Source organism: Scyliorhinus canicula, chromosome 14, assembly GCF_902713615.1.
Source record: "Scyliorhinus canicula chromosome 14, sScyCan1.1, whole genome shotgun sequence".
NCBI classification, from domain to species: domain Eukaryota; kingdom Metazoa; phylum Chordata; class Chondrichthyes; order Carcharhiniformes; family Scyliorhinidae; genus Scyliorhinus; species Scyliorhinus canicula.
The window spans coordinates 75,887,754-75,911,653 of NC_052159.1; the positions used below are offsets into that span (position 1 = coordinate 75,887,754).

The 23,900-nt window shown below is 45.6% G+C and overlaps 1 protein-coding gene across 2 annotated transcripts in view; it reads right to left on the bottom strand.

Moving 5' to 3' along the window:
* The window catches only part of eif5b (eukaryotic translation initiation factor 5B), a 141,330-nt gene that overhangs the window by 98,957 nt on the left and 18,473 nt on the right, over positions 1-23,900 (bottom strand). For both annotated transcript variants that reach the window (XM_038818175.1, XM_038818174.1), the window contains exons 2-4: positions 14,721-14,822; positions 14,527-14,620; positions 10,441-11,080 (exon numbers count right to left, since the gene is read on the bottom strand). In XM_038818175.1, the coding sequence (XP_038674103.1) occupies positions 10,441-11,080; positions 14,527-14,620; positions 14,721-14,822 (836 nt within the window). The remainder of the gene's footprint in view (positions 1-10,440; positions 11,081-14,526; positions 14,621-14,720; positions 14,823-23,900) is intronic.

Genomic DNA, 23,900 nt, shown 5'->3' on the forward strand with positions numbered 1-23,900 from the left:
GCAAACACACCTGGTCTGGCCGCTCGTAAAAACGGCACCGATCGCGGGCAGCAGGTCCGATACCCGCGCACTCTTTGTCCTTCCGCCGCCCCGCTGTATCACTTCGCGGGGCGGCTGAGGGGCATCCCGACCCGCGCATGCGCGATTACGTCATCCGCGCATGCGCGGGTTGTAGTCTTCCAATCCGCGCATGCGCGGCTGACGTCATGTGACGCGTCAGCCGGCGCAAACTCTGGCAAGCGGGCTTAACGAAATTCGTTAAGCCCGCGATGCCGCAGTTTACGGCGGCGGCATGCTAGCCCCGACCGGGGACCAGAATCGGTTCCCGGTCGGGGAGGGGGAGGCTGGCGTCAAACCCGCCCAGATTTGACGCCAGCCTTACGATTTCTCCCTCTCTGGGAGAATCGCGCCCATGGGATTACAGGTGTCAGGAGATGGATAGAAAGCTGGTTAGCAGAAAGGAAGCAAAAAGTTGGAATAAATGGGCCTTTTTCTAATTAACAGGCAGTGACTAGTAGGGTACTGCAGGGACCTGGTGCTAGGACCCCAACTGTTCACATTATACATTAATGATTTGGGCGAGGGAACTAAATATATTATCTCCAAATTTGCAGATGATACGAAGTTGAGTGAGGGTAAGCTGTGAGGAGGATGCAGAGATGCTTCAGCGGTTATGGACAGGCCGAGCGAGTGGGACATATGCGTGACAGATGCAGTAGAATGTGGATACATGTGAGGTAGCCGTTTCGGTAGCAAAAATAGGAAGGCAGATTATTATTTGAATCGGTGTAAATTGAGAGAGGTGGATACTCAGCGAGACCTTGGTATCCTCGTGCATCAGTGGCTGAAAGTAAGGGCACAGATACAGCAGGCAGTAAAGAAGGCAAATGGTATGTTGGATTTCATAGTGAGAAGATTTGAGTATAGGAATGGAAATGTTTTACTGCAATTGTACGGGCATTGGTGAGGCCACACCTGGCGTAGTGTGCGCCGTTCTGGTGTCCTTTTCTGAGGAAGGATGTTCTTGCTATGGAGGGAGTGCAGCAAAGGTTTACCAGGCTGATTCCTGGGACGGTGGGACTGTCATATGAGGAGAGACTATGTCAGTTAGGATTATATTCATTGGAGTTTAGAAGAGTGAGGGGCATCTCAAAAATTTACAAAATTCCAACTGGATTAGGCAGGGTAGATTCAGAAAGAATGTTCCTGGTGGTGGGGAAGTCCAGTACTAGGAGTCATACATGGAGGATAAGGAGTAAACCTTTTAGGACTGAAAGAAGTCTTACAACGCCAGGTTAAAGTCCAACATCACTAGCTTTCAGAGCACTGCTCCTTCCTCAGGTGAATGGAGAGGTAGGTTCCAGAAACATTTATATAGGCAAAGTCAAAGATGCAAGACGATACTTTGAATGCGAGTATTTACAGGTAATTAAGTCATTACAGAGCGAGAGAGAGAGGTAACCCCAGGTTAAAGAGGTGTGAATCATCTCAAGCCAGGACAGTTGGTAGGATTTTGCAAGCCCAGGCCAGATGGTGGGGGGGTGAATGTAATGCGACGTGAATCCAAGGTTCCAGTTGCAGCCGTACTCATGCGTGCGGAACTTGGCTATAAGTTTCTGCTTTGTGACTCCAACTCCGCCATCTCCACATCATGGCTTTTAGGACTGAGGGGAGGAGATATTTCTTCACCCAGAGAGTGGTGAATCTGTGGAATTCGCTTCAACGGCCAAAATGTAATTTCGAAAAGGAATTCTTGGGGTTAAGGGGATATGGGTATTAAACTTGATGATCAGCCATGATCATAATGAATGACAGAGTAGGCTCGAAGAACTGAACGGCCTCCTCCTGCTTCTATTTTTTCTGCAATTGACATTTGTGAATTTGCGCCTTTAAAATGAAAACGTGCGTTGACTTCCGGTGAGGGGGATGTGCTAAGCAGATGCAGGAAAGGTGACTCTTCTCCTCAAAAGTTGGAATTTGGTACTTTTAGCCCACAAATGGGCGACTAATTTTGCAAAACCCCCCGTCCCCCCATCTTCCTTCATGACAATCACAGCTACCTAAAAATGCCCGTAAGCAAGGATTAGCAAGAGGATGGAAAGGAAAGGAGTGACGACGAGGGCTTGGAATGGGACGGAACTGGCTGAACACAAACAGGCCGAGGCTCCAAGGCACATGCTGGACTACCCTCTGATTGGCGAGTGGATGAACCTACTAACACAAGACCTCCTGAAGCACAGAGATGCCATCAAGCTAAAGATGGTGGCAACAGTGAAGGTGGCAGTCACGGACGCCCTGGCCCCTTTCAAGGCAGTGCTGGAAAAGATGGAGCAACCACTGGAAGTGCAGGAGGCAACCATCAGGGAGCTGGAGAAAGCAGCAACCTACCAGAATGACCAGATCGCCTCATTGGAAACGGAGGTGGAAAGATTGGTGGCAACCCAGGCGATGCCGAAAGGGATGGTCGAGGACCAGCAGAAAAGATTGCATCGCCAGAATCTCCGCATTGTAGGACTACTGGAGGGTAGGAGCCCCACGGAGTACGTGCCCCAGATGCTGGGGAAACTGGTTGCGGGGGGGATAACTTGCTCAAACTCCCAGAAGTAGACAGAGCCTGCCGGTCACTCCGGCCAAGGACCAAAACTGGGGAGCAGACCCGGGCCATCAGCGTGAAGCTGCACCGATACCGAGACAGGGAGAAGATCCTGGACTGGGCAAGGCACATATAGACATGCAAGTGGGAGGGACACTCGATCCGTGTGTACCAAGACATTGGGGCAAACCTGGCCAAGCACCGGGCTGAATTCAACACAGCCAAGACAGCCCTTTACAAGAGCAAGGTGCGGTTGGGATGCTGTACCCGGTCAACCTCTGGGTACCCTTCCAGGAAAGAAGCATTACTTCACTACACCTGCCATTGCAGATGGATTTGTGCACAGGCACGAGCTGGGAAGGCAGCAACAACACTGATTACGAACTATATTGGGCAGCACGGTAGCATGGTGGTTAGCATAAATGCTTTACAGCTCCAGGGTCCCAGGTTCGATTCCCGGCTGGGTCACTGTCTGTGAGGAGTCTGCACGTCCTCCCCTTGTGTGCGTGGGTTTCCTCCGGGTGCTCCGGTTTCGTCCCACAGTCCAAAGATGTGCGGGTTAGGTGGATTGGCCATGCTAAATTGCCCGTAGTGTCCTAAAAAGTAAGGTTAAGGGGGGGGTTGTTGGGTTACGGGTATAGGGTGGATACGTGGGTGATCATGGCTCGGCACAACATCGAGGGCCGAAGGTGCCTGTTCTGTGCTGTACTGTTCTATGTTCTATATATTTTTTAAAAAGAAAACAATTGCGCGGGATAGACCTGCCTTGTTTTCGGTCTGTGGAATCAGGGGGCGAGAACGGTAATGGCAGAAACGTGGGGAGAAAGAGAACAGTGGGGGGAATAAAAGCAATACACCAGGTAGGGGAAGGGAAAGATCACTCGGGGGGGGGGGGCACCACGCAAGCAAGCAAGCTAGCACAGGTAGATACAGGAATGGGGGGGGGGGGGGGGGGGGGGGGGGGGGGAGGGGGAAATCTCTGGATGGGGGGATAGGGAAAGAGAGAAAGTTGGCTACGACAGGGTGCTAATTGCAACAGAAGAAACCAAGAACGGCCACCCTGGATGCCCCCCCCCCAATCAAAGGATAACCACGGAGTGCAGGGGCACATCCACAAGATAAGTATGGGGACGGCAGGTGGGAGGCAGCCGCTCCCGCTTGGGAATTTCCGAGTTTTAACGCCCGGTCCCGGGGGCAACGAAGGCTGAAAAAAGGCACAGGGAGGGTAAGAAGGCACAGGGCGGAGAAATGTCAAAGTTTGGGAGAAAAATGGCCGTGAAAAATGGGGCTAACGGAAGTACGCCGGAGTGAATAACTCAGCGCAGGAACTGTAAGGAAAGCAATCATGACATCGCAGCACAGTGATCAATTCACCTCGATGGGGAAGGTGTTGCGTAGGGTGTTAGAGACCAACAAGGGTCTGCGAGCCAAAATAGAAGACCTGGAGAACAGATCCAGGCGACAGAATCTGAGGATCGTGGGTCTGCCCGAAGGGGTATTTTGCCACTATGTTGGCGAAGCTATTGCAGGGGGGGGACGATCCCTTCCGATATGAACTGAAACGGGCTCATCGGTCGTGGAGGCCTATACCAAAGGCGAGTGAGCCGCCAAGAATAGTAACTCTGTTTCCGTAGGTATAGGGTGAAGGAGAAAGTCCTGTGCTTGGCAAAGCAGAAGCGGATGGTGGAGTGGGCTGGAGCTGGTATACGCATATACCAGGACTTTACGGTGGAGCTGGCGAGGAGGCGGGGTGGCTTCAGCCGGGTGAAGAAGGCACTGTACATCAGCAAGGTGTAGTGTAGAAGTTGAGGGTGACCGACAAATCCAAGGACTTTTATTTTGAGACGGCGGAAGCAGCGGAGGAGTTTGCAAAGGCAGAAGGACTGTGGCAGAATTGAGAAATGGTCGTGTACCGATGTAGCCTCATGTAACTTAATTTTTTCACTGCGTGTTGGTTTATGTACTAAATGTATATATTTGGACAAGGGAAGAGATGGGACTTTCATTTGCAATGATGGTTTTTTGGGGCTTGGGTGTGTATGCAGGCTTGTGTGCTAAAGGGGATTTCTTGGTTTTCCTGGGACCGGGCTAGGGGGAAGGAGACCCGGAATGGGGCCTCCACGCTGGCCGATTTAAACAGGCCAGTGAACAGGAGTGAGGTGGGAGGAGGGGCTGCAGCCATCGGAGCTTGGTAGAACAGGTTTTGGCAAGTCTAGCCGGGGTGAAAAATTGTGGGAAGGAACAGAGGTTGGGGGAGGAGTTTACAAGAGGAAGTGGAGGGGAGGAGTCTGGAGGTGGTGGTGTCTACAATTCATGGGTGTCATTCACGGTACTCTTTCGGGGATTGGATGACATTGACTATGGGAGGGGGGGGGTTTGGGAGGTGGAGGTTGGGAGGTGGACTGTATATGTCAATGGCGACCATAGGCGATTCCTGATTCCTTTTTTTTCCACCATGGGAGGGTTTGTTTTATTTGATGCTTATATTGTCAGGTGGGCCGTTGTTTGAGGGGTGGTGGGAGGATGGGATCGTTGTTGTTGATCAGGGGATTGACATTGTATTCGTTACTGTTTACTGTTTGTTGGTGGGGTATAAATTCTGAAGAAAATGTGAAAATGGAATTTTGTCTGAATCCAACTCTACAAAGAACAGCTTACCTATCTGGAGTATTGTTGAAAACAAAGAGACGATGTTGTCAAAGCTTTTCGTCTTGCATTCACCAAGGCTAATGTAAGTATGCCAAATTTCAAAGGGAACAACAATTTATACTGCATGAGAAAATATGTGTGGTTTAGTTGGTAAACCAGCTTGGATTGTTTGAGATGATGTCATGATGAATGCCCCCAATCCGCACAAAGAAGCTTGGTGGGAACCATGCTACTCCTGAAAGAGTTAGGAGTGCTCGTGGGTTACAAACTAAACCTGAGCAAAAGTGAGATCTCCCCAGTGAACCCGCAAGGGGGCGGGGCAGAGCTGGAGGGACTGCCATTTAAACAGGTCCGACACAAATTCTGCTATCTGGGGATCCAAATTGCCCATGACTGGACACGGATCCATAAATGGAATCCGACGAATCTGATGGATGAAGTAAAAAAGGATCGCAGAGGTGGAATACACTCTCACTCGCCCTGGCAGGGAGAGTGCAGTCAATCAAGATGAACTTACTGTCCAGGTTCCTCTTCCTGTTCAGATCCATACCAATCTACATCCCCAAGGCTTTTTTCAACTCATTAGAAAAACTGATCATGTTGTTTTTGTGGGGAGGAAAAACCCTTAGATCCTCAAAAAGGTACTGCACAGAACTAGAGCCATGGAGTGCCTAGCCCCCCACCAAGCCTGCAATATTGCCACTGGGCGGCAACTGTGGAAAGGGTGAAGGGGTGGATAAAGGAGCCAGAGCTAAGTGGGTGCAAATGAAGAAGGGCGCCTGCATGGGGACCTCCCTCTGGGCCCTGGCCGTGGCTGTGCTCCCATCCCCACTGAACAAACACTCAATGAGCCCAGTGGTGATTGCAACACTCCGGTTGTGGAACCAACTGCGACAGCACTTCAGATTAACCAAAATGTCCATCTACAACAACCACAGGTTCGCGCTAGCCATAATAGACACCAGCTTCAAAAGGTGGAGACTGGACTGGGGCATTGACAGTTAGGGACTTCTACTCAGACAACAGACTGACAACAGGTGAGGAACAAACAGAAGTTTCAGCTGCCGGGGAGAAACGAGCCAAGGTCAAAAACGTCTTACAGAGGGAAACAAGAACAGACCCACGACCACCGCAGCAATCGCTGTTAGAAGACTTACTGGATGCAGACATCTTCAGGAGGGGCATCTGTGGGAACCTGTATAGACGACTAATAGGAAGGGCAGGATGATACAAAGGAAAAAAGTGGGAGGAAGACCTGGGGCGCGATTCTCCACTCCCAACGCCGGGTGGGATGGCCCCCCGACAAATTCTCCCCCCCCCCCACCCCCCAACCCGGAAGAATCGGCGCTCGCCATTTTTCACGGCGAACGGCGATTCTCCGACCCGGATGGGCCGAGCGGCCTCCCGATCGCAGCCGTTTCATGATGGCGGCAAACACACCTGGTCACTGCCGTCGTGAAACGGGAGTGAGAAGCCCGTTTGGGGCTTGTAGGTGGCCTAGCAAGAAAAGAGCACCACGACTGTGCTCGCGATCGGTGACCACCGATCGTTGGGCCGGCGTCCAAATCGGACGCACTATTTCCCCTCTGCCGCCCCGCAAGATCAAGCCGCCACGTCTTGCGGGGCGGCTGAGGGGAAAGATGGCCACCGCGCATGCGCGGGTTCGTGCTGTCAGCGTCATGACATCAGCCGCGCATGCACGGGTTGGAGCCGGCCGACCTGCGCATGCGCGGCTGACGCCATTCTTGGTGCGACGCCCCCGCGGCCAAGAGTTACGGAGCCCTGCTCCTAGCCCCGCCTGGAGGGGAGAATAGGGGACGAGGAGCGGCCTCTGAGGCCGTCGTGAAACTCGGCCGAGTTCACGATGGCCCTCCCGATTTTTCCCGGGAGCGGAGAATTCCGCCGCCACGGTTTGAAATAGGGTGGAGACTCTGGAGTGAAGTACTGCACAGGATCAACTCCACCTCAACACGCACAAGGCTAAGTCTAATGCAGCTGAAAGTGGTACAAAGAGCCCACTTAACCAAAACCCAAACGTGCAAGTTCTTCCCGAAGGTGGAGGACAAATGCAAATGGTGTCAAAGAGGCCCGGCCAACCATGCCCACATGTTCCGATCCTACCCCAGACTTGTTGGGTTCTGGACAGCCATCTTCAAGACAATGTCCGAGGTGGTGGGGATGAAGGTGGAGCCATGCCCGAGAGTGGCAGTCTTTGGGGTCTCAACAGCCAGATCTCTTCATGGGGAGGAGGGCCGACGCCCTTGCCTTTGCCTCCCTAATCGACGGCTGGAGAATCCTGCTCGGCTGGCGATCAGCAGCACCACCCAAAACCGCGGTCTAGCTGACCGACCTATCGGAATTTCTCCAAATGGAGAAAATTAATTTGGCCATCTGGGGTCAGAAGAAGGTTTCCACAAAACATGGAAGCCAAATCACCCAGTTGTTCCAAGACCTGTAGCCAACAGCTAATAAGCCAGAGGAAGTGAGAGGGAAGCCCCGGTACACGACGACCACAAATGAAAGGGGGGGGGGGGGGGAAAAGAGACGAAATAAAGAGGCATGGAGCCCAACCATGTCCCGCAAATAACATAATGCATGCCGTCGCGCCAACCAAACAGGAACAGGATGCAAGAACTAATGAGGGAAGAGGTCACACCAGATGACCAGAATGGGAAGGCGGTCAAGAAGAAAAGGGAGAGCGGGAAACAGGGGACCCAGCTAGAAGTAAATGCCTATTGGAGAAAGTAAAACAAGAAGCTGCAGCCATTGTAAATAACAAAAGACAACTGATATAAATTATGGAAGACAACCAACGCATATATATTTTTGTTTTTGATCTATGTTCACACTTGCCTTTGTTCACACTTACCGTTGCTCTGTATAATATGAAAAATCCTTAATAAAAAGCAAGAGCTTTTGCGAGTAGATCAAAATGATCAGATTAGCATAAGGAAATATGGATGTCAGAGACAGTCATCGAATTTTAGCTATATTTATTACTAATTTTCAGTATTAAACTTTGATAGACCTTTAATTTAATAGTAACATCAACTGTTTATAGTTATTAAGTTAGTATATTTTTTATTAAGTTTATCTTATTCCTGTAGAATTAGGTTTACACATATTAATAACCAGTCTACGCTTGGAACCCTTTGTCACAAAGGGCTACATAATCACCATGGGAACATAAAATAGCTTGTGCTTGGCAATAGATCTTGCTAGGTCCCTTATTGGATAGAAGAGGTTGTATGAAAAAAACATGGTTGGATGGACCTATCCATAGTTATGGATTTGGGCATGTATCCTAGTCAGTATGGGGTCACTCTTTGCGATGATGGGCCAGGGAGATCATTGATCCAGACAGGTGCAGATATGAAAGAGAGTCAGAGAAAAGGGAAACTTTCACACCTATTACCCAAAGGACAATAATGGACAATATAATTCTGGATTGTTCATTGAAAACTGGTGCTTGAATATTTCAATAAATTAAGCCTTACTTAGGCTTTAATAAAATCCTGACTTATCAATATGGAGTCAACTTTGAAAGCCGATCAATTTTTTTCTTATAAAAGGGAAATTATAATGATCCCTGGATTCCAATGGTAAATTACACAAACAAGAATTGTATTCCCTGGAATTTGGGAGGTACAAGTTGATTTGAGCAAAGGGCGACCAAGAAACTGATCTTTAAAAATGGAAAAGAGAATGTGAATGCAAGCTAGTGAGAAACATAAAGGCAGACAATAAAAGCTTCTTTGAACATGTAAAAAGGACAAGATTATCTAGGATTGTGGCGTTAGGAGAATTTATACTGGAGAAACTAAACAATTAGTTTGTGCCTATATTCACGGAAGATGTAGAGAATTTCCCAGAAATACTAGGCAACCAAATGACATGTGAAACTGAGGAACTGAATGAAACCAGTATTAGTAAAGAGGTGTACTTGAAACCTTATCTGTATTGAAGGTTGATAAATTCCCTGGACCAGATGAGCTACATCCCAGAGTTCCAGGATTTGATCCAATGAGAGTGCAGGAATGGCGATTGTGCTGAAGTCCAGGAAGGGGACTTGAACCCATAATCTTGTGACTCAGAGGAGAGCGTGTTACCAACTGAGCAACAACTGACAACTTGAACTCTGTTGTGCTAATGTGTTTTCTATGCCTCCATTTGCAAAACCTAGCATCCTATTATGCTTTATCAACTGGTCCTGCCACCTTCAAAGATTTGTGCACTAACAGCCCAGCATCAGCCTCTTTAAGATTTTACAGTGCAACATATACTGCTTCTCATTCAATCTACAAAAATACATCACATCAGACATCCCTGCATTGAATTTTATCTGCCCATTCCACCAACCTGCCTACGGCCTCCTGCCCAAGTACTACCCACCTCATTGTTCACTACACATAAAAGTTTTGTGTCATCTGAAACTTTTGAAATTGCGTCCTGTACCCCTTCTGGCACATAGGTTCAATAAAGGCAAAATAAGGCAGCTTATTCAATTCGATTGGTAGATGCACATATACACTACCTCTCTGCCACAGCCATAGTGCTGCAGATAATGGGGGTGGAAAGCAAAAGTAATTATCATCCAAGATCACACTTCCTGATTTCAGATGTAGGTTATATATCTAGTCTCCCGCTCACAAATAACGTCACGAATCAAGTAGACTCTGGAATATGAGAGGTTGTACAATTTATATAAATCTAGACGTCTAATCTGTAACAAAAATACTATTTACAAACAGCTGTTTCCAAATGTTTAGTCTAATAAGCTGAAGATGCTGCAACCATGATACAGCACAGCACACACGGCTCATACTTCCTAAAAGAAGCGAAGACAATACAAAAATCTGAGGAATTCTTACACTCACCTTAATTGTGCACAGGAACATAAACTTGGGAACCAGACAGCTTTTTAAGTGGAGGAGTTGAAAGCTACCATTTGTCCACAACCTCCTCTAGCTCTACACTTCTGCATTTGCCCAACTCTGGATTTTTGTACATTCCTGGCAGCCAATCTTTAGCCGTCTAGGTTCTAAGCTCACAGATTCCCTTTCAAAACATCCCAAGTCATTTTTGGCCTCTCGTCAACACATTTCAAACTGAATACTGTAAGACAGTAGAATAGTCAGAAGTAAAAAACAGAAAATCCCAATAACCAACAAATGGAAAGCAGATATTTAAAAAGGTACCTTCTGCACCAGTAGTATCTTCGATTCCCTTATCATCAGCAGGAGTAACATCTGTTTGCTCTGATAAACTTTTAGAAAGAAGTTCAGTTTCAGATTTTGGAGCTTTAGCGTCCGGTTCCTTTTTGTGCCGGTCAGAATCATCTTTTTCTTTCTGCTTACGAAGTTTAGCCTTTTCCTCCTCACGCTTTTTGCGTTCCCTTTCTTTCTTTTCTGCCTTCTTTTGTGCAGCTGTTTTTAGTTTGAATCTTGAATCTCCTTCATCCTCACCTTCACTTTCACCTTTTTTAAGCTGATTACCTTTTTGATTCCTCTTATTAGTATTTTGAGGAAACTCATCAGATTCCTCATCACTGATTGAATTTGCTTGATGATTCTTAATTTCGACTTCTTCATCTTCTGAAAGCTCTTGCTTTTGCTCAAGATTCTGGGTTCTCCCTTTAGCCTTCTCTCCTGATTCATCATCATCATCATCATCATCTGATTGTTCAGATTTTTGCTTCTGACTTTGGGCTTTTGGCTGCCCAGACTCTTCACCTTCGATTTCATTATCTTCAAAACTAGGTTTTTGGACTTTCAGGCTCTTTTTCTTCCTATCTTGCTTTTTATTGACTAGTTCAGATTCATCATTTTTTTCTTCTTTCTGTTGAAAAAGTTTGCATACTCTTTCAGTGCAAGAAGTGAAATTGAAAATTATGCTCATCTCTATCTAAATTTATTGATTGATTTATCAGAAGGTAGCATAGTGGTTAGCACTGTGGTGTCACATCGCCAGGGTCCCAGGTTCGATTCCCCGCTGGGTCACTGTCTGTGCGGAGTCTGCACGTTCTCCCCGTGTCTGCGTGGGTTTCCTCCGGGTGCTCTAGGCGCCATGGGCAGGGGCTACCAAGCTAGCTGGGCGGTCTAGCTCACGGATGTGAAGTGGGAGGGTGAGCAGGTGTAAGTGTGTTGAAGGGGGTTGGGATTATTATTTTATTGTGGGACGGGAGGGGGGTGTTGAAGTCTGCTGACAGGGGAGGGACTGGTGAAGGGTGACAGGGCGAGGATCGGTGACGCTGGCCACCCGAGGCTGGGCCTGAGGAGGTTCGGGATGCGGGCTGGAGGCCGGCCTAGGAAAGGCTAGGTTGATCACAATGGGGACTTTGGACACTAGACCAGGCTGATCACATGGAATGTGAGAGGGCAGAATGGGCCAGTCAAGAGTTTGTAGGCGGACATCTGAAGAGTTTGTAGGCGGACGTGGCAATGATACAGGAGACACATCCGAGTGTGGGGAATCAGACTAGGCTGAGGAAGGGGGGGGGGGGTTGGGGCAGATATTCCATTCGGGGCTAGATTCCAAAACATGGGGAGTGGCCATTCTGATTAATAAGCAGGTGGCATTTGAAGTGGGAAGTACTGTGGCGGACTGGGGGGGGATACGTTATTGCGAGCGAGAAGTTGGAGGGGATGCCCGTGGTGCTGGTGAATATTTATGCACCAAATTGGGATGACGTAGAGTTTATGAGGTGGGTATTGGGGAAGAGCCCGGATCTGGACTCGCATCGGCTGATTATGGGGTGGGATTTTAATAGGGTTATGGATCCAAGGCTGGATCGGTCGACTTTGAAAACTGGGAGGGCGTCAGCGATTGCGCAGGAACGAAAGGGGTTTATGGATCAGATGGGAGGGGTATATCCGTGGAGGTTTCCCTGCTTGGAGGAGGAGTTTGAGCTTCCAGGTGGGAATTGGTTTCGCTACCTGCGGGTGAGGGACTTTGCATGGAGACAGGTTTCAACCTTTCCACATCTACCGCCCCAGGGGATACAGGACAAGGTGGTGTCGAAAACAGGAGTGAGGGAGGGGAAAGTCTCAGAAATGTATAAAGAGTTCATGGAATGGGAGGGAGGAAGGGAGGGAGGGAGGGAGGGAGGGAGGGAGGGAGGGAGGGAGGGCCCCCCCCCCCAGATAGTGGAGGTAAATTGAAAATGGGAGGAAGAGTTAGGCAAGGAATTAGGGGTGGGATTGTGGGAGGATGCCTGGAATGTGGTTAACGCGTCCTCATTGTTTGCCAGGCTTAGCGTGATACAATTCAAGGTAGTCCACAGGGCGTATATGACTGTGGCCCATATGAGCAGGTTCTTTGATGGGTGGAGGATAGGTGTGGGCGGTGTGCGCGAGGGCCCGCGAATCATGTCACATGTTTTGGGCATGTCCGAAGCTTAGGGGATTCTGGCAAGGATTTGCCGATGTCATGTCCATAGTATTAAAGGTCTGGGTGGTTCCAAAATCCAGAGATGGTTATTTTTGGTGTGTCGGAAGATCCGGGAGTGCAGCGGGTGAGAGAGACTGATGTGTTAGGCTTTGCCTCCCTGGTGGCCCAGAGACAGATCTTATTGGGTGCAGGAACTCGGAACCCCTGAAATCGGGGGTATGGGTCAGCGACGTGGCCTGATTTCTCAGGCTTGAGAAGATCAAGTTCGCCCCGAGAGGATCGATGCTAGGGTTTACCCGGAGGTGGCAGCCATTTATTGACTTTTTGGGGGAAAATTAAGCTGTCAGTAGATACAAATGGGGGGGGGGGGGGGGAGAAAATCAAGGAAAAGAGGGAGGAAGGGGGTTAGTTGAGGTGGGAAATAAGTTACTGCGAAAGGGGGACTGGGGAACTTTGTATGTAAGCCATGATGGCTGGGTCTGGTTGTTGGTTGGGTGGGTGTTATTTACTTTGTTGTTTGGCCTCTTGAAAATGGTTTAAAATTAAAAATGCTTTAATAAAATATTTTTCGAAAAAAAGATTAATTACTTGATCCAGAGTGTCGTTTGGAAGCCAAAATGGTTTTAAAAACATGAACAGTATTCAAGTGATACAGAGACTAAACACACTTGCTAGGAAAGGACAAAAGTAAACTCATTTTAAGTATGATTGAAATTATCACTGAAGTTCACTATTTAACCATTGCAAACATGTACAAATATTCCAAAGTGGATGCCAACCAAATTGATCGGCTCTTATGGGTATCAGAACAAGTTATATCAAGGTTTATGCAAGCTATAATATATTTCTGGCATCTTTAAACATTGAAAGGAAATGAAAATCGCTTATTGTCACAAGTAGGCTTCAAATGAAGTTACTGTGAAAAACCCCTAGTCGCCACATTCTGGCGCCAGTGCAGGGAGGCTGGTACGGGAATTGAACCGTACTGCTGGCCTGTCTTGGTCTTCTTTCAAAACCAGCGATTTAGCCCTGTGCTACACCAGCAACATTCAAGAGAAAAATAAAACCTAGAAAATTTAATAAAAGAAGAAAATTAAAGCTACAAAAAAAAGTAAGAGGAAATTATTTTTTAAACAAAAAATAATAAAAATGTTTAGGATTGTGTGTACTACTGCACCAGAATGTGGGGAATGCATTTGCTCTATTGCTTTGGGGAAATTCCGACTACACGCCAAGTCTTTTCACACAGGTGGGCAAGCGATGGAGAGACAGGGGTGGGATGGTGAGATGGGTCAGAGGGGATGATGGTGGAGAGGGATACAGAAAGGAGAAGTCAGGTGAAGAGAGAAGAGACCATAAGCTGGCAGAATGTAATATTCCAGGCTGGTTGAATGGTTGCAAGAAGGTTACAGAGGTAGTGAATAATAAGGCTATAGAGAGATTGGATCAAGAAGTTAAGGATTGTAACACTGGGATGATGCTGTAATGGACACTAATGTGGGTCAGCAAGCAGAGAGTAATGGATGAGCCGTATTTGTTTCAGGTTGGAATGTGGGCAGAGTTTCAATGAGCTCAATTTTATGGTAGGGTGGGAGGTTGGTCAGGAGTAGATTGGAGTCTGGAGTCAACCTGGATCTGGGTTTTAGCAACAAATAAGCTGATGCTGAATTGGGGGATACTACAGAGGAGAAAGTCAACTATCTTTGCGAGATACAAGATATTGGGTTAGAACGCAGCGTAGGCAACATAATATAAGCCATTTATCTGGAACAAAAATAACAGTGTAGTTCAGTCACACCATTTGTTATAACAACACTTTAGGAAAAAAGCTGAAAGAGTTAGGATTTTGGAAATATGTAAATCCAAATAGTGAAACTGTAAATCTAAACATTTACATTTGCTGTTGAAGATTTAGCTGTTTCTTTATGATCCTTTGTTCCTTCAATCTCTAAAGAAAGTTCTTCGATTTCCTTTAGTATATCATCTTCCCTGAAATTTAAAAACAAACAGAAACTCAACCTTTTTGTACACACGAAAACTTTATAAGAACAGAATCAAACCCAAATAAAAATCCAAAATGAATACTTACACAAAATCTTTTTTCTTCTTTTTGCTTGCTGCTTTAGGTTTGGGGGCTCCAGCTCCCTCAATCTCTGCTGCCAGTGCATCAATGTCAATATCATCCTTGGTGCTAAGAACAAAAGTAGATATACCATTTTTTTAAATAACATGTCAACGTTAAGAGGCATTGTAACATGACCCGAGTTTCTAGTCTTGCTCTGTGTAATTGCTAAACATGTGCATTTAACTTTGGTTACATAAAATTCTTGCTAACTTCTTTACACAACGTAAACTTGAATTAAGTGTAATATGTAAATGTCGCCAGTCTGAGAACCATACGTTCCTCTCCCGTTTGGTATCACTACTTAGAACCAATAGAATTATATGCACCCCAAAGAAGACAATACCAATAAACACAAACATAAGGAAGCTTTTATTTATTTGTGATTGGCAAAATACTTCTTATAAGAAATCTACGTTTGAAAAGCCATTTCAATAATAATAATCTTTATTAGTGTTAGAAGTAGACTTGCATTAACACTGCAATGAAATTACTGTGAAAATCCCCTAGTCACCACATTCCGGCACATGTTCAGGTACATCGCAGAAGAATTCAGAATGTCCAATTCACCTAACGGCACGTCTTTCGGGACTTGTGGGAGGAAACCTGAGCACATGGAGGAAACAAGGAGAATGTGCAGACTCCGCACAGGAAGTGAACCAAGCCGGGAATCAAACCCAGTTCCCTGGTGCTGTGAAACAATGGTGCAAACTACTGTGCTGCCGTGCTGCCTTTTTGCTAATTCACAGGGTTAGGAAATTAAATTAAATTTTTCCATTACCGATGCAGTTTAGGACTTTAAGTTAAATTGTTTGCTAACACACAAGTAATAATGCATGCATATGAACTTTACCCAGTTTCCACTGCCATATACCAAATTAAGTTATCAAGGTAAAAAATTTTAACCCACAAGGAGACGCAAGTGTTTTGTTAATATAGCCATGTGAATGCAATATATTGAATCAAACATATTTTTAAAAATTTTCCCAATTAAGGGGGCCAATCCTCCTACCCTGCACATTTTGGGTATGCAGTCACGGGAGAAATGTGCAAACTTCACATGGGTGGTTACCTAGGGCCGGAATCGAAACCGGGTCCTCGGCATCGTGAGGCAGCAGTGCTAACCAATGCGCCACCGTGCTGCCTATTGAACCTAATCTAATACCGTGCCACTCAACGTCAAGCCAACATCTGTGCTGGCTCAGCCACGTTCATCAGCTGGATGATGGTCATATACGACTTTCTGTACGTCCATACCCCTGCTACAAGGACACCTGGAAGTGAGATATGAAGATATTGGATACTAATACTGACAAGTCGAAGACAGTCACTGAAGGTCGTGAAACTTTGCAAAGTCCAGCTGGTTGGGGAAAGGGCCCAGAGAAAGCAAAGTGGAGAGAATTGTGCATCTTCTTAGCTGGTTTTCCTCTGAAGTAAATGCAAAAGACTGCTATGCTAGAATGGGGTTCCTGAGGCCACATCAGGCAATACTTAACACTGGGTTGACTGTCACATCACAAACCATCATGTTAAGAGACAGAAGGCTGCCACCATGTGACTGTAAACTATACTCACAATACTATTGAGAGCCTTTTAAGGCCACTTTTCCTATGGTGCTAAAATGGTTAACATGAACTGATTGGAACCCCGCAAGAATACACAAAATGGCTACATTTATTTATTACTTTCTTTTAAAGCACAAAAACCAAAGACAAAAAGGCAAAAACACTTTGGAGTCTAGCAGATCCATAATTATAGCCATTTGGTAGGGTAGGACAGAACTTAAGTATTGAAAAAAATAGATTTTATCAAAACATTTTGTTATGCACTCATCAGGACAAACACAGTAAAACTAATATATAAAATAAATAATATATATATAAAAACTGAAAATGCAGGAAGAACTCAGCAGCCAATCAGCATCTGGAGAGAAAGGGAGAGCGCGAGACGGATAATGTTGCAAGTCCACACGACTCTTCTTACTCTTCTTCAGAGAAAAAATAACAAAGCCTGTGGAAACAACGTCATACTGTACGAGAAGAGATTGCTTATTGGTTAGCAAGTGTACTCACTGATAGAGGCATTGCCATGAAGATTGCAGCAGTTAATGGTGACACACAGTTTGAGGATGTGAAGCAAAGCTTAAGAACCAGAATGAATGGGATACATTAGTGGAAAAATTACAAGTGGAGGAGCTTGCTATTGAAGGATAATGAACTTGCTGAGATAAGGGAGTTGATATTTGAAGTCGTGAGCCGACTCATGACTGTAAGCCGAATAGCCTTGAGAAACAAGGAAGATGGCCAGATGACAGGATATGAAATATGGGAGCCGCTTGCAACTATGGCTAACACCTGCTAATTAAGCTAAGACTGCTACATACTCATGTGCCAATAGATAACCCCAAAGTCTGTAAACTTATGTACTGGAACTATTGCAATAACAAATTTATGCTTTGTAATGGGGGCGAGCTCTAGTGAATGTAAGGGACAGCCCCCTAATAATACATATAAAAAAAGGATGTTTTGAGCAAAACTTTGGCACTCTCCAAGGTGGTTCTCCGGAATACCTAGAGAGCAGCCCCGATCGTAATAAAGAATATTCTGAAGTACGAACGTGTTCGAGAGTACTTTCTTCCGGACTGAGAGACGAGTAAAGAAATCAGATTCACATTTGGTGGCAGCGATGGGATCTCAAAGAGTCTCCGCTGAGACTGGCGGCATAAGCGACTGATCGAGTTCGGGAGTGAAGGAGGAATTGGGCCCCCATTGTGAGTAAAATATTTGCCACTTTGGTATTCCCCTCCGTTGTACCGTCCGCGATTTGGCCCCGCTGCCAGTGCTCAGGGACGCTCCTACGAGATCCAGGTCAGTCCGACGAACCCGTTTAAGGGAGGGAGCGTGGCCCCTACAGTTATAGCCACAGGCACAGTCAGGGACTAGTGCATTAAGGGAGGGTGCGTGGCCCCTACAGGTATAGCCGTAGGCACAGTCAGGGACTAGTGCATTAAGGGAGGGTGTGTGGCCCCTACAGTTATAGCCACAGGCACAGTCAGGGACTAGTGCATTAAGGGAGGGTGTGTAGCCCCTCCAGTTATAGCTACAGAAGAGGTTTTGGCATCATCATGATCCTTGCCTTTGTCTAAAAGTGCCCCCCACGATAAGAGGCTTTAGAAGGGTGCGCGATCAACCCTAAGGTAACAACATAACAAGGGCGTGATAACCTTGTAGTTAGATAGGCTTGCAGGCACGGATGAGCCTGCCTAAATCGGCCAACAGGGTAGGATAACCCTGTTTAAATTCATAATTGAATAAGTGGTCCAGGACCATTTCGCCAAATGAACGATAATCGCAAGGATCATTAACTGCCAATAGTGTTAGAGATGGGTAATACATTAGATATAACCTCAGATAGTGGAAGCACGCTACAAACCTTGTGTGAACAATATCGGAATATTCCAAGCAACTGAGACAATTGTCAGGAGAATTGCATAAAAATTTAGGAGAAGAAAAATGGCCACTGGGGGGAAAGCTAATGCATTAAAATTGGGTATAAAATTGAGAGAAAGGAATAGTTAAAACAGCCACGGTCTTAAAAAAAAGGAGTGCGCATATGGGAAAAGAACCAAGTCATTAGGCTATCCGCCTTGAATATGTATATTAATCCATGTGAGTTTAAGCTTAAGTGGGATAAGGTGCTGTCAGGGACTGCGGAGCTCCCAGATCTTATCTCCCAGAATTCTGACATAATAAACTGCTTTGTTACTGATACTCAAGCCTTCGTGTGAATATTTTCACCCGTAACATTTAGTGTAAGTCTGGAAGGATGTTGCTGAGCTGGACGCCGCTCGAGCCGGTGGACAAGGCGAGTAGTCAAACCTTTGACCGCCAAAAATTAGAGTCACTCAGCAAGGCAGACGGACGGTGAGGTAACATCCAACGAATCTAGTATCAAGGCCAAATGAGTAAAAGAGTCTAGTTTAAAATTTTGTTTTTTGGTTTTTGAAGAGCAAAATACTCTGGTACAAAATAAAACAAATGGGTGTGATTTTTGTGGAACAGAGAAAAATGATGAGATACACAGAAGTAAAGATAAGACAAATAAAGCTAGAAGCACAAATAACATAAATTAAACCTTCACACCATTTGGAAGACAGGTTGGTTTAAAGGAATTGAGCTCTGACTCCTTTAAGCATAGCAATAAAGCGGGTAAAGATAGCGGCAGTACAGATTGTGCAAACTAGCAAAAGACATCACAAAACTGCCAACAATTACGGCTAATGACTGTCCCGGAATGTCTCAAGGAGAGAAAAAAAATCAAATTAAGTGAAGTCCAAAAGATCAGAAAGGGGCTAAAACACTCAATTAGTTTTGTTCAGGAATATCTGAGGATGACTAATCCTCCCCTCCCAAAACGAAAAAATGGGGAGGAAAATCAATACAAGATTACGGTTAGAAACTTAACAATGGATACATGTCGAGAATAACTTCAGATCGTTTCAAGCCGTCCAGATAAATTCGGCAGTAATTCAACTCATTTGAAATAAAAGAAAAATAAACATCCAGTAATGTCTCTTTCCAAAAAAGGTTAAATAACAAACATTGAAAATTGAGAAAGGATGGGTAATGCCCGAGGTCACATAGCGGATGGAGATGGCATCATGTCAAGTTCTCCACCACTTTCGGTTCTGTACAAAAATTTAACCATTTCAGCAAGCAGGTCATCTGCACAAAGAAATATACGTCTCTAAGAATAGCTAATGCCTCTAAAATTAATCAGTGGAAATTGACTTAAATGGAATAACACAAATAAAGTTTTCGAAGGAGAATGAAAAATTTTGTTCCGTATTTTAATTGAGCTATTGTGAAAATTCTGTCTCTTTGCTCTGATGTTTGTGACCTGTGAGAGTGTGTATGCTTGGTCTGTGAATGTTGATATCTCTCTGCTACGATTTATCTTCTGAGAAAGTAACCATGGGTTTATAATCTGGAATTCTAGAATAGGGTCCAGAAGGATTTTTACTTAACTATAGAAGTCAGGTATTTCTACCATTGACGATTTTGCCGCCATTTTAGAGAAAGAGAGAGGGTTAGAGAGAGAGAGAGCCAGAGACAGAGAGAGGGACTGATAGAGACAGCGAAAGTTGAGAGAGCGAAAAAGAGCGAGTCAGGGAGAGACAGAGACGGAGAGGTAGTTAGATAAAGAGAAAGAGCGACAAGAGTTCCAGAGACAGACAGAGTTACGTAGAGAGAGAGAGAGAGAGAGAGAGAGAGAGAGAGAGAGAGAGAGATTTAGGCATCTATAGAGAGGGAGTTTTAGGCATCTAAACTTTGTTCTGAACTATTCACTGTCTCTGTATTCATGTTTCATTTTCAGACTTTGACTTCAGACTTTGACTTTTAAAAGTTTTGTTACGAGCTATGATTATTTGAAAGCTTCAAATTGTCTATGCATTGCCTTTAAAGATTATAGTTTGAGTACAGTTAACAATTTTTTCTTTTCAAAGGCTATCATTGGCATTTCCATGGTAATTTTGATACACAAGGAATTTTAATCAGGGTGCAAAATCACATATGTAAGAATAAGAAAATATTAGTTTTATGGTGTTCAGTGGAGGTTAGGATAGTTGAAATACATATGACAAATATGATCAAGCCGGTGTTTCATTAGTTCAGGGTTAAAACTTCCCTGACACAAATAATCATCAGTAGTGTAAAACTAACCTATCTCACAACGCAGATGTTTTAATTATGAGATTGCAGAATTAAGTATAAAGAACAGATGGGTAAATGAAATATGTCCATGATAATGCTCGCCCTGGAAAGAACCACGATATGCGAATGGCATCATTCCAATTTATCCACCCACTATACGCCCCTTTTTGTCTCTGCAAGAAAATTAACCCTTTCAACAAGCTTTTGTGTATAATCCAGAAGATGTCTTGACACTCCCATGCTGGGTTTGCCTGTGAGCTCTGGCCTTTTAATTCTGATAAAGTAATGAAAAGTCCACACAGCTGAAGATGCATTTTAATTGGAACTTACAAATCTTAACTTTTGAATTTTCAGATTTTTTCAAATTAATTAAGCCACTCTGTCCCATGCAGAATGGATCTTTGAGCAAGAACACCCTGGACACGATTGCATGTCACTTATAAAGGACGATTCATCTGTCAGGGAGGACCTATCGGATGCCCCCCTTAACGACCCAGACCTGACCATGTTCACAGCTGGAAGTGCTTCCATCGGTGAAAGGGGGGAGCGGTTATCAGGATATGCTATAGTCAACCAGGGTGGGGAGACAGTAGAATCAGCAGCATTTGAAACTCCATTCTCGGCCCAGCAAGCAGAATTGTTTGCGCTAATACGTGTATGTGCATTAGGAGCAGGAAAGAAGGTAAATATATATACAGACTCCCGATATGCCTTTGGAGTTGTGCATTACTTTGGACAATTATGGAAGAATAGAGGATTCTTAACATTAGCTGGAACTCCGATTTCCCACCAGCAGCTGGTGACCCAGTTACTCCAAGCCCTTATGCTCCCAGAAAAGGTAGCAGTGATAAAGTGTACTGCCCATACGAAAGGAAAAACTCCAGTAGATGAAGGAAATAGGCAGGCAGACCACCAAGCAAAAGAAGCCTCCCATTCAAAGGAAATGGTGGTGCCTAAAATGATGAGCCAGACTAAAAGCTCAAAAGGCAAGTCTCTACAGGAGGACGCTCCTGCTAGCGATAAAAAGTTATGGGAAGAATTAGGATGTACATATGATAAAGAAAATAAGCTGTGGGTCACCCCGGCAGGGCAAACCTGTATGCCCGATGCATTAGCGGCCTCGGTGACCGAATGTGTACACTTTGCAACTCATTGTGGTGCTCGCGCTACAGGTGATATATTGTTAAAAACCTGGTGGCATCCCAGACTGCAGGAGATAGCCCAACGAATTAGCAGTCGCTGCTTGATATGCCAACAGTATAACCCTGGTAAGGCAGTGCCCTCTGAGCCAGGAAAGACACCATTGTCTGAAGGTCCATTTGAGACCCTGCAGTTGGATTACATTGAGTTGGAAAGATGTCAGTGTTACAAGCATGTATTAGTGATTATTGATGTGTTTAGTAAATGGATAGAGGCCTATCCTACTGTAGATAATAAGGCTTCAATGGTAGTGAAAGTTCTTATGCGTGAAATTGTACCAAGATTTGGAATTCCATATCGTTTAAGCTCTGATAATGGACCTCACTTTGTGGGACAGATCAATAAAGAATTCTGCACTCAACTAGGAATTAAACAGCAGTTACACTGCGCCTACCGGCCCCAAGCGGCTGGGATGGTGGATGGTGGAAAGAGCTAACCGGACTTACATTTCTAAATTACAAGCTGAGACTGGAGCCACTTGGCTCAAACTATTACCTATTGCACTCTTTCAAATAAGAACCACCCCAGCAGGAAAGACTCGATTAAGCCCTGCGGAAATCCTGTATGGAAGACCTCTCCGCACTCCATGGGATTGTGAGATTCCCCAAGAGGTCCAGTTCCACCACATGACTACAGAAACGGCTAATTACATAATAGCCTTGACTAAAGTATTAGAGAATCTCCACTTACGAGTACGTGCCGCACAAGAGGAAGTGCCACCCTTGGCCAGCTCCGATATTGTGCAACCAGGAGATCATGTGATGATCCACAATTGGACACGGAAGGGGTTGGAACCACGTTGAGAAGGACCGTTCCAAGTTCTCCTAACCACCCCCACGGCAGTCAACGTTGAAGGACGCAATGCGTGGATTCACACCCACCACTAAAAGCTAGTGAGGTTTTCGTGATTATTAACTCTCATTTCAAGTTTTAGGTACATACGACCTTACTCGGACTAGGAGCAGGACCCCACGATGAAGCTGCTCTTTTTACTAGTGATCCTCGCCAGCGCCATCCAGTTTACATTCACTAGCGACCGACTATGTAGACCCGGAGGACGAATACCACGCCTCTGCCGCGAGGACACTCTTAGTTGTACCAACAGCACCACCGGCAAGACCTTGTGGACGGCGACTCCCGTGGACACTTGTACCACCATTGTTCATCAGGGTGAGCAGAAGCCCCGCTTCCTGACTACCAGTGGATCACTGACCTGCGATCGCTACCGATGCCTGTGGAACTACCGATGCAAAGGACATAAGCCGCAGGTATCCGGCTGTAAGACTATTACTGTAAACCCGTTGACTAGAGAAAAACGGACAATGCACCATGTGACTGCTAACTCATTTTTGTTCATGACCTACGGGGTAAAGAGACTCCGCCAGTCTTCCTCGGACAATTGGTGGGGATGGCTGTGGTCTAGCTCCTGGACCACCTATCTGTTTCATGGATTTATTATCTGTATTGTTGTTTGCATTTTGCTATGTATCATTGCAACCTGCGTGAAATGCTTTTGGAATCGTTTAGGCGCCTCTGTGATGTCACAGATGCTGCAGCGGCTTCCCCAGTTAGACCAGCAGGACCTAGTAGGTGCCGAAAATGTGTACGAGGACGTTGGACCAAAGGATGATTTCCCGGAGGAACTCCTCAGACTCTCAAGGATAAGCCTCTGAGGGCTGTGTGATCATGGTATGATCAAAGGGGGGAATGAGGATGTGAAGCAAAGCTTAAGAGCCAGAATGAATGGGATACATTAGTGGAAAATCACAAGTGGAGGAGCTTGTTATTGAAGGATAATGAACTTGCTGAGATAAGGGAGTTGATATTTGAAGTCGTGAGCCGACTCATGACTGTAAGCCGAATAGCCTTGAGAAACAAGGAAGATGGCCAGATGACAGGATATGAAATATGGGAGCCGCTTGCAAATTTGGCTAACACCTGCTAATTAAGCTAAGACTGCTACATACTCATGTGCCAATAGATAACCCTAAAGTCTGTAAAATTATGTACTGGAACTATTGCAATAACAAATTTATGCTTTGTAATGGGGGCGAGCTCAAGTGAATGTAAGGGACAGCCCCCTAATAATACATATAAAAAAAGGATGTTTTGAGCAAAACTTTGGCACTCTCCAAGGTGGTTCTCCGGAATACCTAGAGAGTGGCCCCGATCGTAATAAAGAATATTCTGAAGTACGAACGTGTTCGAGAGTACTTTCTTCCGGACTGAGAGA